Source organism: Mauremys reevesii, linkage group 23, assembly GCF_016161935.1.
Source record: "Mauremys reevesii isolate NIE-2019 linkage group 23, ASM1616193v1, whole genome shotgun sequence".
Classification (NCBI taxonomy): domain Eukaryota; kingdom Metazoa; phylum Chordata; order Testudines; family Geoemydidae; genus Mauremys; species Mauremys reevesii.
The window spans coordinates 5,372,344-5,394,310 of NC_052645.1; the positions used below are offsets into that span (position 1 = coordinate 5,372,344).

Sequence of the window (21,967 nt, forward strand, 5' to 3'; positions counted from 1 at the left end):
CAATCTGTGACAGTTCCTCAGATTTGTCACCTACAAAAGCCAGCTCAGGTTTGGGAATCTCCCTAACATCCTCAGCCGTGAAGACTGAAGCAAAGAATCCATTTAGTTTCTCCGCAATGACTATCGTCTTTAAGCGCTCCTTTTGTATTTTGATCGTCAAGGGGCCCCACTGGTTGTTTAGCAGGCTTCCTGCTTCTGATGTACTTAAAAAACATTTTGTTATTACCTTTAGAGTTTTTGGCTAGCCGTTCTTCAAACAGGTGGGGTTGTTGCAGGGGCACCCCCCATGAATGGCATGCAGCTCATCATTTCTATGGGATCTGACACGGAGCGGCTGTGCTCTCTGGTTCTCTGATACACTGGTTCTCTAGTACACTTGCCCCATATTCTAGGCAGGACTGATTCTATTTTTAGATACCATAAAGGAGGGATTGACTCGGGGAGTCATTCCCATTTTTGTCTTTTGCGCCCCCGGCCGACCTCAGCCAGGGGCACCCATGACAGCAGCAGACAGTACAGTACAGAAGGACTGGTAACCGTCATCTCATTGCCAATTTACAATGGCAGCAGACAGTACAGAACGACTGATAACCGTCTCTGCTATCATGCAAAAGCAAATGAATGCTGCTGTGTAGCGCTGCTGTATCGCCTCTGTCAGCGGCATCCAGTACACATACGGTGACAGTGACAAAAGGCAAAACAGGCTCCATGGTTGCCATGCTATGGCGTCTGCCAGGGCAATCCAGGGAAAAAGGGCGCGAAATGATTGTCTGCCGTTGCTTTCCCAGAGGAAGGAATGACTGACGACATTTACCCAGAACCACCTGCGACAATGATTTTTGCCCCATCAGGCACTGGGATCTCAACCCAGAATTCCAAGGGGCGGGGGAGACTGTGGGAACTATGGGATAGCTATGGAATAGCTACCCATAGTGCAACGCTCCAGAAATCGATGCTAGCCTCGGACTGTGGACGCACACCACCGAATTAATGTGCTTAGTGTGGCCGCGTGCACTCAACTTTATAGAATCTGTTTTACTAAACCGGTTTATGTAAAATCGGAATAATCCCGTAGTGTAGACGTACCCTCAGATACTCACCAACACAGGCCTCTGAAAACATCCACTCAATGTGCAGCGGCAGTCAAAAAAGCAAACAGAATGTTGGAAATCATTAAGAAAAGGATAGATAATAAGACAGAAAATATCATATTGCCACTATATAAATAGAATTGAATACTGTGTGCAGATCTGGTCACCCCATCCGCAAAAAAATATATTGGAATTGGAAAAGATACAGAGATGATTAGGGGTATGAAACAGGAGGAGAAATTAAAATGACTGGGAATTTTCAGCTTAGAAAAGAGATGACTAAGGGGGGATATGATAGAGGTCTATAAAATCTTGACTGGTGTGAAGAAAGTGAATAAGGAAATGTTACTTAATCCTTCACATAACACAAGAACCAGCAGTCACCCCATGACATTAACGGGCAGCAGGTTTTAAAAAAACACCAACGGAAGCACTTCACACCCGGGACTGCTCGGGGCGGCCGGTTTAACGCGTGTATCCATCTTCCAACGCAAATGTCCGAACAGCCCCTACATTGGCAGGTAACTAGCTCACAAAACGGGGGGCAGCGGGGGAGATCACTGGTCCCCGCCCAGAACGGGACCACGGCGGAGGAAGCGGGGCCGGGTCTCGGGCTGGGCGGGGCCTTTCGCCCTCCCCCCGCCGCGAGCAGGAGGCGGGGCCCGGCTAGGGCGGGGCCTGTTTGCGTACGCTGAGCTCCGATCACGTGACGGCTGCCGGCCCCAGTTGGGCACGGTGTCTGTGTCACGTGGCGCGGGCGATGGCGGCTCCGGGGGAGCGCGGGGCCGGGGGCACCGCCGAGGAGGCGTTTCTCACCTTCTACAGCGAGGTACCTGCGCGCGGGCCGTCGGGGGCTCACCGGGCTGGGCGGCCCCGCCCGTGGCGAGGCTCTGCTCGGCCCGCGCCTCTCCCCCCCCGCCCCTCCCGGGCAAGCCGCCGCTGGGGCAGAGCCGCTGCGAGCCGCGAGCTGGGCGCGCGCTGCCCCCTCCCCCGCGCGGCGCAGGGGCATGGCCCGCGTTGGCCCCGCTGGGCTGGTGGGGTCTGTCAGCCCCGCCCCCACTGCCGGCGGGCTGCTGCTGCTGCTGCGGGTGTTCGGGCCCCTGGACGCAGGCCTGGGCCTCCAGCTCCAGGCGCCTGCAGCCTCGAAAGCTTCGTTTTTCTTTTCAATGCAAACCTGGATCCTGCAGAGGATGAGGCTGGAATCACTGTGGGAAGCTTCTCTTCGCCTTCTCCCGCTGACTTCGGTCATAAAGACAGACCCCTAGAAGAGAAGCAAAGTGGAGAGAGGCAGCATTAGTGTCAATGGCAGCAACTATCCGACTATACATTTATCTACAGTGTTTCAGCCAGTGAGACCAACCAGCAGCCCAAATGCACCACTTACTTTTTTCTGGCATAAGAATGGATTGTTTGTTTTTTTAAAGTGGACTACATCCTTATGCTACCCCCCCCCCAAAAAAAAAACAAACAAAAAACCCCCAACAAAACCCCAAAGGAAGGTAACTAACAAGTTACCTATGTCCGAGTAACATGATACTGGATAAGACATTTATTAGATTCCAGTGTATACTGGCCACTGTAACGAAGTAGGAGATCAATCAGCAGAGTGCATGTTATAGGGTAGCAGAGTGAAGAGTGTAAATGATGAGGACAGATGAAGGGTGCTGAATCTCTGTTCCAAGCTCTCAAGGTGACCTAAAAGCTGCCGGTCAGAGGGGTCTTTCCCTTCCTTGTCAAGAGGGGGCTCATCTCACTACCCTTGTTGCAAACGAAGGGGATATTTTAGTTGTACATACAGCACACTGTATTTTGAGGATCACACTCAGTGGGAAATGTACACTTCAGGCAGCTCCTCTTTTTCATTATACCTGCACTGAAAGCGGCTTCGTGTGTGCACGCTGAGCACTGCACCATTGCTGAACCTGTTCCACCTCATCACTTGGCCTCTTAGACAATCTGCCATCCCACTCAAGTGCAGAGGATTTTCTTTTCTTTTTCCTGACTGTTAAGCTTTATCTTCACATAAACTTGCATCAGTTTAACATGAGTGCTGTCTACATATGAGTGGTGTCCTTAGCCACTGTTTGCCAGAATGGGTGATGGGATGGATCACTTGATTACCTGTTCTGTTCATTGCCTCTGAAGCACATGGCATTGGCCACGGTGAGAACATAAGAACATAAGAATGGCCGTATCGGGTGAGACCAAAGGTCCATCTAGCCCAGTATCTGTCTACCGACAGTGGCCAAAGCCAGGTGCCCCAGAGGGAGTGAACCTAACAGGCAATGATCAAGTGATCTCTCTCCTGCCATCCATCTCCATCCTCTGACAAACAGAGGCTAGGGACACCATTCTTACCCATCCTAGCTGATAGCCATTTATGGACTTAGCCACCATGAATTTATCCAGTCCCCTTTTAAACATTGTTATAGTCCTAGCCTTCACAACCTCCTCAGGTAAGGAGTTCCACAAGTTGACTGTGTGCTGCATGAAGAAGAACTTCCTTTTATTTGTTTTAAACCTGCTGCCTATTAATTTCATTTGGTGACCCCTAGTTCTTGTATTATGGGAACAAGCAAATAACTTTTCCTTATCCACTTTCTCCACATCACTCATAATTTTATATACCTCTATCATATCCCCCCTTAGTCTTCTTTTTTCCAAGCTGAAAAGTCCTAGCCTCTTTAATCTTTCCTCGTATGGGACCCTCACTAAACCCCTAATCATTTTAGTTGCCCTTTTCTGAACCTTTTCTAGTGCTAGAATATATTTTTTGAGTTGAGGAGACCACATCTGTACACAGTATTCGAGATGTGGGTGTACCATGGATTTATATAAGGGCAATAATATATTATCAGTCTTATTCTCTATCCCCTTTTTAATGATTCCTAATATCCTGTTTGCTTTTTTGACTGCCTCTGCACACCTGCGTGGACATCTTCAGAGAACTATCCACGATGACTCCAAGATCTTTTTCCTGACTCGTTGTAGCTAAATTAGCCCCCATCATGTTGTATGTATAGTTGGGGTTATTTTTTCCAATGTGCATTACTTTACATTTATCCACATTAAATTTCATTTGCCATTTTGTTGCCCTATCACTTAGTTTTGTGAGATCTTTTTGAAGTTCTTCACAATCTGCTTTGGTCTTAACTATCTTGAGTAGTTTAGTATCATCTGCAAACTTTGCCACCTCACTGTTTACCCCTTTCTCCAGATCATTTATGAATAAATTGAATAGAAGACAGGATAGTGGGCTAGATGGACCTTTGGTCTGACCCAGTATGGCTGTTCTTATGTTGTGTTGGTTTAACTTAAATTGACTTTTAAACTGGTTCATTTGAACCAATGTATGTATGTGGACACTCTTATTTCAGTTTAGCTTAAGCCTATGGAGAAGAAAAAAATAGTAAGATGAACCAAAATTAGTCCACTCTTAAATAAATAAATATGCACACACATTTGTGCCAGCTTAATTAAATCAGTTTAAAACCACACCTCTAGTTAAACCCATGAAGGTTTGTGTGTAGAAAGACCTTAAGGGGCAGTTTATATAGCTTAGAGAATGGTGAAGGCTGAAGGTGAGCAGCATTGTTAGGATGTCAGGAATCAGGTGGTCTGGGGTTTAGGGCACAGCTGCTGAACAGGTTAGTGCAGGAAGAAGCAAAAGCAGTATCTGGACTGTTGTGGCTGAGGAGATAGAGAAGGTGAAGAGAGAGCATTGTTCTATAGCATTATGCAGCAAAAGAATAAAGTGAGCTTAGCAAATACCTGAGCAAGGAAGGTCCCCACTGAGCTGGTGGCTGCAGACCTGAGTCTGGGTGGGATGTTGTGTAGGTTGCCTTTGAATGAAACCCTCTGTCATGGTGGTCATATGAGAATGCAACACATTATGTGGTGATCACTCAGTTAATGAAGTGTCCTCTCCAGGTGAAGCAGATCGAGAAGCGTGACTCTGTTTTAACGCCAAAAAACCAGATTGAGAGACTGACCCGACCTGGATCCTCCTATTTCAACTTGAATCCATTTGAAGTAAGTTTGAGCCCTCTCCGTATTACTGATTCCTTCTTAGAGATCCTTGTGTACCTACTGGATATTTAATAACCGTTGAAAAATACATCCAGGCATAGTTCCAGATAGCAAGGGTTCACCAGACGGATTGTGTCCTCACATTCCCTGCTCAGCCAATAGGAGGCACAAGCTGTACACACACCTCCTGTTGGCAGGTTTCACTGGTATGCTGTATCACTGGGAGACTTGGCAGGTTTATGGCTGGCATCTTTTGGGTGAGGGTATAACACGACTGTCTCACCAGCTTTTGGTCTTATCAGACTCTTGACTCCATTGGTATTTACTGCTTGTGCATTTTATTTTGGATGTCTGAAGCAAAGCTTTAGAACAGATTGCTTCTTGGAATAAAGTTTTATGTAATTTTCAGGGCAGTAAGCAAATTCAAGTCAGCTGTGGCACTTTAGAGGATCAACAAGATATGTGAAATGAGGGTGTGCCCCCTTGGGCACTGCATCATGCATTCATGGTGTAGCAAAGCATTGAAGCTGTACTGTACATATAACAAACATTAGCCTGAATTGGCTCTTCTGAGGGTGCCTTTGTGCAGGATCTCCTGTTCCTGTCTCTAGCCTGAGAAACTCTCAGCCTTCCATGTTCCTGAGTTTGAGCTAAAGAGGAGCCCAATTGCTCTGTCTGCCAGGGTGAGTCTGCAGAATAGTTCTGCACAGAATCCTGACACTTGGTTAGAAAGTGGACACATTTTTTTTTTCAGAAAACCCTGTGAAATCCAACAGCTACACAAAGGCTTTCTTCCTGGAATTAAAGTTAATTTCCAATTTCTTTAATTAACATCATCCATGGCAGTCCCTATAGACTCAAGAGTTGAGCTAGCACAGAAATTCCCCAGATCTTTCATTCAGCAGACTAGTTCATAAGAGAGATTTCCTAAATTCAAATACACCGTAGTGGGAACTTCCTCTGACAAATTTCCAAACTCTGGACCGCAAGGCTGTCACTCTAGAACAGGGGTAGGCAACCTATGGCACGAGTGCCGAAGGCGGCGCACAAGCTGATTTTCAGTGGCACTCATACTGCCCGGGTCCTGGCCATCGGTCCGGGGGGCTCTGCATTTTAATTTAATTTTAAATGAAGCTTCTTAAACGTTTTAAAAACCTTATTTACTTTACATACAACAATAGTTTAGTTATAGATTATAGACTTATAAAAAGAGACCTTCTACAAACCGTAAATGTATTGTTGGCACGCGAAACCTTAAATTAGAGTGAATAAATGAAGACTCGGCACAGCACTTCCGAAAGGTTGCCGACTGCTGCTCTAGAACCAGGCAGTGAAACTCACCAGTCTGTTTTCATTTCAAGATGAGAAAAATGCGTACATTAAACAAACAGTATTAATGGTAGAGACTGTCATAGTTATTCCATCAGATCAATAATCAAAAGTGATATTAGTAATTTTGGGCAGGAAACAGGTTGTTAAAAATGACTTAACCTGCCAGTATTTCACTAAATACTACCCACTCCAATTTTCTATTCTAGACAAGTTGAGCTGTACTGCAAGGCTGAAATTGAGTTAGCAGCTAAAGGTGGCTTCCTGGCACCTTTGCATCATTGAGATACTGGGGCCAGCTGGAGACTGGAACAGCAACATGCTCCAGCCATGCCCCCTCTGACTGACTTTTTGTCCCTGTATGCCAGTGAAACAGGTGTTACAGGGCTGGGCCGCAGGGAACCTGACAATTGGTGCCTGTCATGAAACTCTCTCTGCTGTGGGTACTTCTAGGTACTACAGATGGATCCTGATGTCACAGATGAAGAAATAAAGAAGAGATTCCGGCAGGTATGTGGCCATTGTGTTGGTCTAGCTCTGGTAGTGCCGAATGTCTCTGGAGGGACCTTGAGAACTTGAGCAAAGCTGGGTCAGCTGTGTATGAGCATAAGGAGAATGCCCATTAGGGACTAGCTCTTGCACTTTTTTGGAGCAGCTCTCGTTATCTGTAATGGCCGAGGTATGAAGGCTGCATGTTGGCGGGGAAATAGCCTTTGCTGCAGAGCAGTGCGTGGCCTGGTCTGAGAAGAAACTGGTCTTGGTTTGACCAAGAGAGTGTTGAAGTGCCCAGTGCATATTTATGTTAGCAAAGTCCATGACCCTGCCCCAATGATGGATTGTATGTGTAGCTAAGGAGTCCAGTGAGCACTTGACTTTTGCAGAACAACTCTCGTACCCTGCCAGGGAACTTCCCGGTATTGTGGGAGAACAGGATGTGGTGAAGGGGATTCTACTCCCAACGGTTGCATTGCATCTCCCCCAAATACACCTATGGCCTGAGGAAATGAGTATGGGGCTGGGAGTCAGGATGCCTGGAGTTATTTCTCAATGTCTATGACTTGCTGATCTTAATTCTCTGCACTTCGCATCCCTTGCATAGTGAGGGTGTTCAGGCCTTTCAACTGAAATATCCTGTGCCCTAGAAATAACCTCACTGAGAAGCAGGCCATATCTGTGTGCAGCAGAGTTTTGAGCTAGGCAGTGGACAGGGGCCTCTGGAGCAGCGGGACTTAAGGAAGGGTGTTTGTTCTACACTGTAATCAGCACAAGCTAAGGACTGAGTGTTCTGTCAGAAGTGCTTTTATTGAGTCCATGTGGATCTGTGGAATCATGATGCCCACCTAAATTTAGCCATAAAGCTGCCACTGGTTAGAATGTCCTTTTCAGACCTTTACTGATACTACACTAAGTGGGGAAGCTCCAGTGAGTCAATTTTCTCTTCACTAGGAGAGAATCCTGTACTATATAAGCAGTGTGATACCGTTTTAGCTGATGCTTTTCTCCTGTCGGATGTCGCTTACCTCAGAGAGAGTGCTTTTTTCCATGGAGGCATCTATGAAATATCCATTATCTGTAAAAACTATTCTAATCTTGCAATACTTTCTCGTTCTTTGTAGTTATCCATATTGGTACATCCTGACAAAAATCAAGATGATGCTGAAAGAGCCCAGAAGGCCTTTGAAGGTAATATCCCTGACAGTGTCACATCTGGTGCTATTGTACTGGTGTTTCTCCTTAGCTGGTTTTGATGCTTTAATTTATTAGATCAGGAGAGAACTTGTTCTCTTCCCTGGATGGTGAGGGACTGCAAACTGGGCCTTGAGTGTAGATGCGTTTGGAGAGAGAGAGAGAAATACAGATATTCAGTATGATTACTTTCTCTTATAGCTGCAGAATTCCTCTAGGTGGCAGCAGTTGCTTTGTTACAGTCTGATAACAGACAAATTGAAACTCAAGTGGCTGTATAGATCTAGTGGGACTTCTCTAACTGGAGTAGAAAAACATGTGCACAGTGTGAGGGCAGTGTTTTGTGGGTTTTAGCCACACACTTTGCACTAAAGCCAGTAGGAGTCATGCAGCATAAAACTAACTGCCTGGTGCTCTAAAACCCCACCACCTACTGGGACTGACAATTTCAAGCCTAATGAATCCTAAATGTGGCCCAAGGAAAGTCTTTGCCATTGGAGTCTGTATTGATGATAAGTTCTTCTAGCTAGTCAAGTTGTGACTGACCTAGGAGATCCCTGGAAACGGTATACAAAAGTCACGTAGTAACTAAGACTCGTAGTGTTTTGTGAATGTGTTTTTTGTCAAATTAAAGTCCCATTCCATTACATCACGTAATGGCAGACAGCTAAAAAGTGACACGTTTTTAAAGTGCTTATATACAAATGATAGAAGTCTAATAAGATGGGTGAACTAGAGTGCCTCGTATTAAATGAGGGCATTGGTATAATAGACATCACAGAAACTTGGTGGAATGAGGATAATCAATGGGACACAGTAATAACAAGGTACAAAATATATTGGAAGGACAGAACAGGTCATGCTGGTGGGGGAGTGGCACTATGTGAAAAAAGGATAGAATCAAATGAAGTAAAAATCTTAAATGAACCATACTGTACCATAGAATCTCTATGGATAGTAATTCCATGCTCTAATAATAAGAATATAGAAGTAGGTATATACTACCGAGCACCTGACTAGGATGGTGATAGTGACTTTGAAATGCTCAGGGACATTAGAGAAGCTATTAAAATAAAAAACTCAATGGGGATTTCAACTATCCCCACGTTGACTGGGTACTTGTCACTTCAGGACAGCATGCAGAGAGAGTTTTTTGACACCTTAAATGACTGCTTCTTGGAGCAGCTAGTCCTGGAATCCACAAGAGGAGAGGCAGTTCTTGATTTAGTCCTAAGTGGAGCACAGGATCTGGTCCAAGAGGTGAATATAGCTGGATCGCTTGGTAATAGTGAAAAAATATAATTCAATTTAACATCTCTGTGGCAGGGAAAACACCTCAGCAGCCCAACACTACAGCATTTAATTTCAAAAAGGGGGACTGCACAAAAATGAGGAAGTTAGTGAAACAGAAATTAAAAGGTACAGTGCAAAAAGTCAAATCCCTGCAAGCTGCATGGAAACTTTTTAAAGACACCATAGAGGCCCAACTTAAATATGTACCACAAATTAAAAAAATATAGTAAGAGAACCAAAAAAGTGCCACTGTGGTTAAACAACGAAGTAAAAGAAGCAGTGAGAGGCAAAAAGGCATCCTTTAAAAAGTGGAAGTTAAATCCTAGTGAGGAAGATAGAAAGGAGCACAAACTCTTGCAAATGAAGTGTAAAAATATAATTGGGAAGGCCAAAAAATAATTTGAAGAAGGGCTAGCTGAAGACTCAGTCATAGCAAATTTTTTTTTTTTAAGTATATCAGAAGCAGGAAGCCTGCGAAACAACCAGTGGGGCCACTGGACGATCTTGAAGCTAAAGGAGCACTCAAGGACAAGAAGGCCATTGCGGAGAAACTAAATGAATTCTTTGCCTCGGTCTTCACGGCTGAGGATGTGAGGGAGATTTCCAAACCTGAGCCATTCTTTTTAGGTGACAAATCTGAGAAACTGTCCCAGATTGAGGTGTCATTAGAGGAGGTTTTGGAACAAATTGATAAATTAACAGTAATAAGTCACCAGGGCCAGATGGTATTCAGCCAAGAGTTGTGAAGTAACTCAAATGTGAAGTTGCAGAATTACTAACTGTAGTCTGTCACCTATCATTTAAATCAGTACCAAATGACTGGAGGATAGCTAATGTGATGCCAGTTTTTAAAAAGGGCTCCAGAGGTGACCCCGGCAATTACATGCCAGTAAGCCTGACTTCAGTACCAGGAAACTGGTTGAAACTAGCTCAGTGGTTTGAGCATTGGCCTGCTAAACCCAGGGTTGTGAGCTCAATCCTTGAGGGGGCCACTTAGGGATCTGAGGCAAAAATCAGTCCTGCTAGTGAAGGCAGGGGGCTGGACTCAATGACTTTTCAAGGTCCCTTCCAGTTCTAGGAGATAGGTATATCTCCAATTATTATTATTATTTATTTTATTGTTATATTAGTAAAGAACAAAATTGTCAGACACAGATGAACATAATTTGTTGGGGAAGAGTCAACGTGTGTTTTGTAAAGGGAAATCATGCCTCACCAATCTACTGGAATTCTCTGAGGGGCTCACTGAGCATGTGGACAAGGGGGATCCAGTGGACATAGTGTACTTAGATTTTCAGAAAGCTTTTGACATGGTCCCTCACCAAAGGCTCTTAAGCAAAGTAAGCTGTCGTGGGATAAGAGGGAAGATCCTCTCATGGATTGGTAACTGGTTAAAAGATAGGAAACAAAGGGTAGGAATAAATGGTCAGTTTTCAGAATGGAGAGAGGTAAATAGTAGTGTCCCCCAGGGGTCTGTACTGGGCCCAGTTCTATTCAACATACTCATAAATGATCTGGAAAAAGGGGTAAACAGTGAGGTCGCAAAATTTGCAGATGATACAAAACTACTCAAGATAGTTAAGTCCCAGGCAGACTGCGAAGCACTACAAAAGGATCTCTCAAAACTGGGTGACTGGGCAGCAAAATGGCAGGTGACATTCAATGTTGATAAATGCAAAGTAATGTACATTGGAAAACATAATCTCAACTATAGATATAAAATGATGTTGCCACTCAAGAGAGAGATCTTGGAGTCATTATTGATAGTACTCTGAAAATATCCATTAAGTGTGCAGCGGCAGTCAGAAAGGCAAACAGAATATTGGGAATCATTAAGAAAGGGATAGATAATAAGACAGAAAAATATCATGTTGCCTCTATATAAATCCATGGTACGCCCACACCTTGAATACTACATGCAGATGTGGTCGCCCCATCTCAAAAAAGATATATTAGAATTGGAAAAGATTCAGAGAAGGGCAGCAAAAATGATTAGGGATATGGAAGGGCTGCCATATGAGGAGAGATTAATAAGACTGGGACTTTTCAGCTTGGAAAAGAGACAGCTAAGGGGGGATATGATTGAGGTCTATAAAATCATGACTGGTGTGGAGAAAGTAAATAAGGAAGTGTTATTTACTCCTCCTCATAGCACAAGAACTAGGGGTCACCCAATGAAATTAATAGGCAGCAGGTTTAAAACAAACACAAGGAATTATTTTTTTCACACAATGCACAGTCAACCTGTGAAACTCTTTACCAGAGACATTATGAACCCCAAGACTATAACAGAGTTAAAAAAAGAGCTAGATAAGTTCATGGAGGATAGGTCCATCAGTGGCTATTAGCCAGGATGGGCAGGGATGGTGTCCCTAGCCTCTGTTTTCCAGAAGATGGGAATGGGCAACGGGGATGGATCACTTCATGATTACCTGTTCTGGTCATTCCCTCTGGGGCACCTGACATTGGCCACTGTTGGAAGACAGGATACTGGGCTAGATGGACCTTTGTTCTGACCCAGTATGGGCACTCTTATGTTTTTATGTTCTTGTCAGCTGTGGACAAAGCATACAAGTTGCTACTGGACCAGGAGCAAAAGAAGAGGGCCTTGGATGTGATACAGGCAGGGAAAGAATATGTGGAACATACTGTAAGTACTTCATGTGTGACAGCCCTTGGTGCTTAGAGAATTGTTGTCATTTAGTTGTACAGCACAGTGTATGCTAAAGGCAGAATAGGTGAGCTGTCCAAAACCCAGAACAGATCTGTGCCCCAAGGAGCTACAGTCCAGTTGCATGAGCGAGAATGAACTTAAACACAAATAATTGGGCTCAGTGCAGGGGTAACTGGGTGAAATGTAATGGCCTGCGATATACTCAAGGTTAGACTAGATGGTCTAATGTTCCCATTTGGCCTTAAACTCTAAGAATGAATGATACTGAACAAACACAGGGAGGCAGAGGGTGGTTAGGACTGGATGTGTAGTGGGGCAGGTTTGTTTTGGGAAGAAGCCCTGTTTAAAGTGAGGGAGGAAGCTGAAAGGTAGGCTTAGTCATACACACACTAAACTGGAGAGAGAGGCTGATAAGGGGAACCTCAGTGGCTCTCAAAACCAAGAAACTCATCTGTTCTGATAGCGATTGGGGGAAACTTCTCAGTAGACTGGTACAAAGTAAGTGTGTGTGTGTGTATGTGTATGTGTGTATATATAGAGCCACAACACTTGGATAGCAAGGAGTCCAGTGGCACCTTAAAGACTAACAGATTTATTTGGGCATAAGCTTTCCTGGGTAAAAAAACTCCACTTTTTCAGATACATAGAGTGAAAATTAGATACAGGCATAAATATATATTGGCATGTGAAGAATTGGCCTTCAACACTGGTTCTTCACTTGTAAGGTAACTCCCTTCTCTTGATGTGCCAATATATATTTATGCCTGTATCTGTAATTTTCACTCCATGCATCTGAAGAAGTGGGGCTTTTTCCCCATGAAAGCTTATGCCCAAATAAATCTGTTAGTCTTTAAGATGCTACCGGACTCTTCGTTGTTTCTGTGGGTACAAACTAACACGGCTATCCCTCTGATACTTAACACTTGGATGTAATGTAAAACACAAATCCAGGTTAAGGTCTCTCTGCAAAACACTTAGTTACATGGTTTGTCGGGGTTGCAGAATTAGTTGGACACCCCTAACCTAACACCAATAAAATGCTCTTTTTGTTCTGATGTATGACGCTCTTTAGGTGAAAGAAAAAAAGAAGTTGTTAAAGAAGGAAGGAAAGCCAACCAACGTAGAGGAGGATGATCCAGAAGTAGTAAGTTGCATGAGAGCAGATATTTTTGGGACTGTTTAAAGGGGCTGAAAGTCAAAGAGGAATCTGTTCTTGGCCCTCTGCAGTTTTGAGTGATCCCTTCCCAGTCGTCCCATCCCAGTTTCTGGCACTTGGAGGTTTAGGGACACCTGGAACAGGGGTTGCATCTGTGACCATCTTGGCTAACAGCCATTGATGGACCTATCCTCCATGAACTTATCTAATTCTTTTTTTAATCCAGTTATATTTGGCCTTCACAACATCCCATGGCAACTGTGCATTGTGTGAAGAAGTACTTCATTTTGTTAGTTTTAAACCTGTTGGCTGTTCATTTTATCAGGTGACCCTAGTTGTTGTTGTTATGTGAAGGGATAAATAACACATCCTCATTCACTTTCTCCTTACCGTTCATGATTTTGAAGACCTCTGTCATATCAGCCCTTAGTCATCTCTTCTAAACTGAACAGTCCCAGGCTTTTTAATCTCTCCTTGTATGGAAGCTGTTCTTCTAATCATTTTTGTCTCTATACCATTTCCAATTCTAATATCTGTTCTTTGAGATGGGGCGACAAGAACTCCTTTCAGTATTCAAGGTGTGGGCATACCATGGATTTATATAGTATGTGAAGATGTTTTTTGTCTTATTATCTATCTCTGTCCTAATGGTTCCTAACATTGTTAGCTTGTGTGACTGCTTCTGCACATTAAGTGGATGTTTTCAGAGAACTATCCACAATGACTCCAGACTAGAGGTCAACTAGGTGAGCACAGTGGTCCCTTCTGACCTTGGAATCTAGGACTATTAAGCAGTTTTTATTTCTACAATGATACAGAAACACTTGTCTGTGACTTGGAAGAGCGTATGTTTCAATAGGTATTTAGAAACGAAAGGATGTTCTTCTAGTTTCAGTCTCTTGTTCTTACAAAGGGACTTTCTTTTGACAGCTAATAAAGAGCCCTTAGTGAAGTACCCAGAGGTGAAAGTAAGCCGGTACAAGCCAGTATGCCGTGCCGGACTGCACTGGCTTTAACTGCGGGGATTTAAAGGGCTCTGGGCTCCCTGCCGCAGCTGGCAGCCCAGAGCCCTTTAACCCCCCCCCCCCCCCCGCCCGCGGCTCCGGCGGCTGGGCTGGGGCCGGATTTAAAGGGCTGTGGGCTGCCACGGCTGCGGTCAGCCCAGAGCCCTTTAAACCCCCCACCGCAGCTGAGATTTAAAGGGCTCAGAGCTCCCTGCCACTGTGGGCAGCCCAGAGCCCTTTGAATCCCAGCCGCGGTTCCGGTGGCCGGGCTGGGGCCAGGATTTAAAGGGCTTGGAGCTCCCCTTAGCGGCAGGAGCTCTTGGCCCTTTAAATACCTGCCCCAGCCCCGCAAAGCTCAGGATTCCCCGTGGCAGCCGGAGCCCTGGGCCCTTTAATTTGCCCCTGAGCTCTGGGGGCCTCCCAGCTACCTCTGCAGCTGGGAGACCCTGGTTGATTTAAAGGCCCTGGGTATCCTAGCCACAGCTGGTGCCCCAGGGCCTTTAAACCTTGAGAGGCCACGCCCCTTCTGGATGAGGCCACGCCCCCTCAGGACTCCAGCAGTACGGGTAAAGTCCTGTCAGTTACTTTCACCCCTGGAAGTACCATTGTTTACTTTCCATTTGTTTCTAGAAGTTCCTTGTTATATATGTTAGTTATTAAAGGTTATTTTATTTAAACCCAGGTTTCCCATTTTTCAGCATGTTTTTTAGTGTATGATTTTGCAGTGAAGTCCATAATACCTGGGTAGTGACCTCATGTTCTTTCTGTAGCAGCAGACAAGGCTACATTGCAGGACTCAACAGAAGGGTAGCAGGGCTTGTCAGTGAGAGCTTTGATTCCGACTCTGCTTTAGTAATAAAGTGGGGGAAAAAAGACTATGGCAGGCTAACAAAGCTCTTTTCTGATGCAGGCCATAATGTGAGATGGCTCCTCAATGCCTCCCGTTAGGTTGGGTTGCTATTAAGGCTGGCTGCCTTGTAAATAAGAGAGCATTACAATTTTTTGAGCATTAAAATTCTGTCCTGTGGGCCTCCAAAAGGTACATGATTCTGACCTTGGGTGATACTTGACTCTTGCAGTGGAAGGAGGTGCTGGGTAGGGATTGTGGGCAGAGTGGCGTTGTGGGGAAGTACCCCCTCTTGCATGCTTTCCCCTTCCTTTCCCACTAATGGCAGAACTGAAGTGGGGTGCACTTCTTCACTCCAGCCATCCATACCCAATAGGCTGTGTGACCAGAGTGTTTCTGTGCAGCATTATCCCGTTCCTCTGGCTCTGCAGTTGCTAGTAACAGGGATCCTGAGGTAAAGGGTAATTGTCCCCCTAGCAAGGGAAGGCTGGAGTGGCCTGCTGACTTGTCAGCTCCTGTGGAGGTCAATGGAAATGCATTAACTTGGATGCCAAGAGTTGAGCTTTTGTGCCACACGACATTAGAAAGTAACAGATTTTTTAGACAAGGGAAATGCGGTGGATCTAATATATCTTGATTTCAGTAAGGCGTTAGATACGGTACCGCATGAAGAATTACTGGTTAAATTGGAAAAGATGGGGATCAAAATGAAAATCCAGAGGTGGATAAGGAACTGGTTAAAGGGGAGACTGCAGCGGGTCGTATTGAAAGGTGATCTGTCGGGTTGGAGGGAGGTTACCAGTGGAGTTCCTCAAGGTTCGGTTTTGGGTCCGATCTTATTCAATCTATTTATCACTGACCTTGGAACCAAAAGTAGGAGTGGGCTGATAAAGTTTGCGGATGACACGAAGTTGGGAGGTATTGCCAATTCGGAGAAGGATCGGGATATCCTCCAGGGAGATTTGGATGACCTTGTAAACTGGAGTATTAGTAATAGGATGAAATTCAATAGTGAGAAGTGTAAGGTTATGCATTTAGGGATGACTAACAGGAATTTTAGTTATAAGCTGGGGACGCACCAGTTGGAAGTAACGGAAGAGGAGAAGGACCTCGCTGACCTGGTTGATCGCAGGATGACTATGAGTCGGCAATGTGATGTGGCCGTTAAAAAAGCTAATGCGGTCTTGGGATGCATTAGGCGAGGTATTTCTAGTAGAGATAAGGAGGTGCTAGTCCCGTTATACAAGGCGTTGGTGAGACCTCATTTGGAGTACTGTGTGCAGTTTTGGTCTCCCATGTTTAAGAAGGATGAATTCAAACTGGAACGGGTACAAAGAAGGGCCACTAGAATGATCCGAGGAATGGAAAGCCTGTTGTATGAAAGGAGACTTGAGGAGCTCGGTTTGTTTTTCTTAACCAAAAGAAGGTTGAGAGGAGATATGATTGCTCTCTTTAAATATATCAGAGGGATAAATACCAGGGAGGGAGAGGAATTATTTCATCTCAGTACTAATGTGGACACGAGAACAAATGGATATAAATTGGCAGTCGGGAAGTTTAGGCTTGAAATTAGATGAAGGTTTCTAACCATCAGGGGAGTGAAATTCTGGAACAGCCTACCGAGGGAAACAGTGGGGGCGAAGGACCTCTCTGGCTTTAAGATTAAGCTTGATAAGTTTATGGAGGGCATGGTTTGATAGGATAACGTGATTTAGTCAATAGGTCAATAACGTGCGACCACTGGTAATTAGTACCGAGGGTCAATGTTGGGATATTGAAAGTCTTTTTCCTGAGTGTCTGGCTGGAGAGTCTTGCCCGCATGCTCGGGGTTCAGCTGATCGCCATATTTGGGGTCGGGAAGGAATTTTCCTCCAGGGTAGATTGGCAGTGGCCCTGGAGGTTTTTCGCCTTCCTCCGCAGCATGGGGCACGGGTCGCTTGCTGGAGGATTATCTGCTACTTGAAGTCTTTAAATCAGGATTTGGGGACTTCAACAGCTGAGTCAAGGGAGAGAATTATTTCAGGAGTGGGTGGGTCAGCTTTTGTGGCCTGCATCTTGCGGGAGGTCAGACTAGATGATCATAATGGTCCCTTCTGATCTTAAGTTCTATGATTCTATGATTATGATTAATGCCCTTTGACTTGTCCCTAATATGGAGCTTCTTACTTGTCCCTAATAACCCCTGGATGCTAGACTGTAGACCTGAAGGGCTAGTGTAGAACAGAGGCTTATGTAACCACATTACGATACATTATGTTGTTGAACTAAAGTTCTGTTGCTTACAGTTCAAACAGGCTGTGTACAAACAAACAATGAAGCTCTTTGCTGAACTGGAAATTAAAAGGAAAGAGAGAGAAGCTAAAGAGATGCATGAAAGGTATGAGCAACACCGGAGTTCTGTCTGTGTGAAAGAGGATCTTTTTTCAAGTATACTGAGAAGAGAGACTGTGTCATGACTGCAGAATTCTGTGTGTGTAAATTTATGGTGTGGAGACTTGGTTTGTAAAGACAATGTTATTTTAAACTGAGGATACTGGCATTTCCCAGAGGAACAATTAAATAAAATGGCATGTATGTTTGTGTGCAAAAGACTAAATTCCTAATGTTAATTATGTGCCTGAAATCTTTTGGGTGTTGTGTGATGTCATTTGGTGACATCCATGTCCTGGTGGCTCACCAGTCAGTTTTTTATATGGTCTAGAGTGAGTGAGTGAGTGTGTGTGTGTGTAATTTTTTTTTTTCATCTGTATGGTTTGCAAGTAGGGTCTTGTATCAATAATGCTACATTAGATTGCACTTTTCTTCTACTAGATGCTTAGAAGTGAGTATTTCATCCATCTGTTCTGATAAGCAGTTAGTCTCCCCTTTACAATCAGAGCAGATGTCTCTGTGGTGAGGGGTTTTGTGTGTCTTTTTAATGTAGGTGCTGGTGGGTCCATAACTATTGCTTTATGGCCTGTTGTACAGGAAGCGACAGAGAGAGGAGGAAATCGAGGCTCAAGAGAAAGCCAAGCGAGAGCGAGAATGGCAGAAGAACTTTGAGGTAATCTGCAAGCATAACCAGTTGCCACCTGCATTTAGAAAGTCATATCCGCTCTTGGGTAGGCTGCAGAGCATGTACATGAAGAACAAGGAAGATCACCCCATCTGCTAAAGGCACGAGGCACTCCAAGTAGGCACATTTTAGTGAAGAATCCTACAGGAACCTGTTTTCTGCCTTCTTGATGGGCAGGAACCAGACCCATGCGTATCTCATGAGTACTGAAGGGTGTCTCACTGCCCCTTCGGAGAGTAGGTGTCTGGTGAATTGCAGTCCAGTGTCTTTCACCTCCAGGTCACCGACTGATATCTACCCCAAGCCAGGAGATTGGGTTGCCTCTGAGCCCAGGTCATTGGTGACCAATAACAGTTAACCTCTGATGGCTGTTCAACAACCAGTGTGGAATTAGTTGGTGGGTCCCAGGCTAGTTTCAGGTGGTCAGGTGCTCGCATCACAAAAATTGCCATCTCAGTTTGCTGAGATTGCCAGAGGCGCAGAGTATCAAAGACCAAATGGGGGCAGAGGTGGAGCTCCCCTCTAGATGTGCTAATGTTTGGAACTGGAGTAATTGACACCCCCCCACACACACACCCCTCTCTAGCTGGGAGAGAAGGTTTTGAGACAGAAGAGCATGTGAATTCTTGGTCAGAGCCTGTGTGTGTTGTTGGAGGGGAGACCCTTGCTGAGGTTGTTTCAGGTTTCTTGTTTCTAGGAGAGGTTCTCCTCTGAGTTCTCAGTGCTGCAAGACAAATGTTTTTGCTTCAAATGGGATTCGGACCTGGAAAGTGACCCTGAAAATGGCACCCTAAAGTTCCATGTTCCTCTGATTCCATTTCAAACCCACCGAGTTCACAAATAAAAAGCTCTTTCTGTCAGCCAGTGGTATACGCTCCGGCTGGTCACTCGAGGCTCTTTCTGGCAAGTGCATCAACACCAGCAACAAAAGTTTGGTAATCAGAATGTAGTGAACCATTCTGGCCTGAGAGCCAAAGGGGAATCCAGCTTCCCTCCCAGAGCTGAGAGGCTCTGCAGGGTAATTTAACCTCATTTTGTGTTACAGAAGCCAGTAGCACTGACAGCTTCACATAGGGAGCAGGTCTCCGGAGTAGGAACTGCGTTTATTCAGTTGCGTTCCAGACAATAACTGCACTTTATATGTAAACTGGACCCACATTTGTATTTTAGGATGGATTAATTTTTCTAGTAATGCTCCTGCTGCATCTCCATGTGACTCGCTAGTGTTTGTTCATGTACGTTTTGCTTTCCTCTCTGCTGCATCATGCTCCAGTCTGAGTCTGCTGCCTAGAATTCTAGGTGTCAGGAAAGGATCAGTTAGTGCCTTGTCTGTCCCTGGACAGTGAGAAATGGTTTCCTATGTCGTCAGACGCCAGTGGTGTGGTGCTCTGCACTGTTCAATGATGATAACAGTCGGCTGCGTGTGTGTGTGTTCCCTCTGTGTGCTGGCCCGGCTCTGCAGATCGCTGACACAGCAAACCCTGAGAGAACCCTCAGTGACCCAGACATAAGGTATAAAGGCACCCGGCCAGGTTTATTGTCAAATGAAGCACAGTAATAGTTTCCCACAGACTCTACAGGACATACTACGAATATGTGCCCCTGACAATGGACCGGCTCAGTCAGTGGTGGGACACTCCACTGCACCCTAGGCCGGACAAAGACACCGCCCCAGGGATGTATTCTTATACACAAGTACAAACAAGTTACACAGCCCTCCGGATGCATCGAGGTCCAACCCCTCTGCGTGTTGGGATGCTGCCTCTCTCCTGGTACATGTTGGTTTGAACAAACAAGTCTATCCATCGTATTATCCTTTTGACCCTGTTGTTTAGGATGGGTCCGCCTGTACCTCCTTATCTCTGTGGAATGTGTTCATACCGGACTGTTCTGGTGCCATCCTGGCACCTGTTTATACTATTAGTGCTTGATACCTTTTAGGTAGGTGTATACGTCCAATTAGCAGCCTTCTTCTTGCCAGCTCGGAAGCTGTGGTCAGGAGCCGGGGCCGAGAGCGGGGCCAGAGGCACGGTCAGGAGTCGGGGCCAAGAGCAGGGCCGGGTGGTGCTCCCTCCCCACTCCCTGTGGGGGCTGGCCAAGGACCCCCCGGTGCCCTGTGACAGTTCCTCCATGCCCCCTTTGGGGGGGTGTACCCCACAGTTTGGGGACCACTGTGCTAGGTGATCTCCGTGGGGAGTGCCCTCTGCTGGGCAAAGAGGAAAATGCCAGCAATCTGCTGGAGTTGGTAGGAGATGACCCATTCTTGGCTCTTGTTAACCCTTCCTCCTCTTTTGTCCTGTTCAGGAGAGTCGGGATGGCCGTGTGGACAGCTGGAGAAACTTCCAGGCAAATACAAAAGGGAAGAAAGAAAAAAAAAACAGGACCTTCCTGAGACCTCCCAAAGTAAAAATGGAGCAGCGCGAATAAGTCTGGCGGCAGCTATGCACGAGCAAGTCTCCTCAGCCCCATCCCTGCTTTTAAGGACTTATTGGCCTCTAGAGTAATACTTGCTTTTAGTAGATTGCTTGGTTCCGGTACAACTGAATATTGGTCAAAGTATTTTTTGTACTCTGTACATTTGAATTAGGATCGTGGTATAAAATCAGTCATGAACCAGCTGCTCATAGAATAACCGGCTTAGGAGGGTCCTGCTGTTGTTGCTGTCCTGTTTGTTTGCAGCCCCGTAACTTAATGTTTTGTACTTCACAGAGATTGTGTTGTTCCACCACCTTCATGTATAGTTTTGTGAGAGTCGAATTAAACAAGATGCTTGAAATGGTGCCTGGCACCTTCCCAGGCTTCGTCCTTCTCAGCGAGTCAAACTTTGGAAAGATCTCTACCAGCCGGGGGTCATTTGTCAGCCCGACACAGGTGGTGGGGGCTTGAGCCTGACTTGGAGTTGGGCAGTTAAACCTTCTGCAGTTCCCCATCAAAGTGCGTGGCGCTGAAAGCCACCCCCTGTGTCTGATTCCTAAACTGCAATCTCCTGGCTCTCCAGTTCAGAGCTCTGGGAATCTCAGACTTGCTAGTCACCTGTAAAGAAAATAATCTGTTCTGTATGTAAAATAAATTTTTACCCAAGTTATTTGATTCTTGCGCAGAATTATTTCAAAGATGCAAATTTGAGCTGTTGAGGGAGAACATCAGCCTCTGGTACTTGGCACTTCTTTGCTTGGTGTGAATGCTTCCTCAGGCCAGCTTCTGCTCCCCCATCTGCTTGCAAACTCATTAGATGGTCACTATAGAAATTGCTATGACTTGACTCTGGAGCAGAGGTCAGCAACCTATAGCACACATGCCAAAGACAGCACGTGAGCCGATTTTTAATGGCACGCTGCTGCCTGCCGGGACTCCAGCATACCATTAAAAATCCTGCTCAGCCCGGCTCGCTTTCCTCTGCCCTCCACTTCCCCTGTGGGGGCAGGGAGCAGAAGCATAGCCGTGCGCACGGGGTGGGCAAATTGCCCCACTCTCCCAGCGCAGCAAGCTACGGGGTCCGAGTCCCCGGCTGAGCGCAGCAAGCTGCCAGCTCCTCCCCTGCATTCCTCCCTCCCCATGAGCCCTGCTGCCACACGCGCAGTCCTCTGGGGGCCGGGGCTGCGCGCTCCTGCGGGGCAGTGTTTGGCTCCACGGGGAGGCAGACATACTCCCCGCTCAACCGGAGCCCTGCTGCCGCACGCGCAGTGCTCAGGGGTGAGGCTGTGCGCTTCCGCAGGGCAGCGTATCTGGCTCTGCTTGGAGCTTCATGGGAAGGGGTCTGGGGTTGGGGGGGTTGGATAAGGGGTGAGGGCAGTCAAGGGACA

The 21,967-nt window shown here is 45.8% G+C and overlaps 1 protein-coding gene across 1 annotated transcript; it reads left to right on the forward strand.

Annotated features, from left to right (window-relative positions):
- The first annotated feature begins 1,764 nt into the window (after window positions 1-1,764).
- On the forward strand, window positions 1,765-21,249 carry DNAJC8 (DnaJ heat shock protein family (Hsp40) member C8). The gene is made up of 9 exons (XM_039511899.1): window positions 1,765-1,920; window positions 5,022-5,123; window positions 6,903-6,959; window positions 8,066-8,132; window positions 11,984-12,078; window positions 13,175-13,246; window positions 17,395-17,486; window positions 18,077-18,152; window positions 20,469-21,249. Exons 1-9 carry the CDS (start codon window positions 1,852-1,854, stop codon window positions 20,589-20,591), a joined length of 753 nt encoding a protein of 250 aa, XP_039367833.1. The 5' UTR covers window positions 1,765-1,851; the 3' UTR covers window positions 20,592-21,249.
- Window positions 21,250-21,967: the final 718 nt, after the last annotated feature.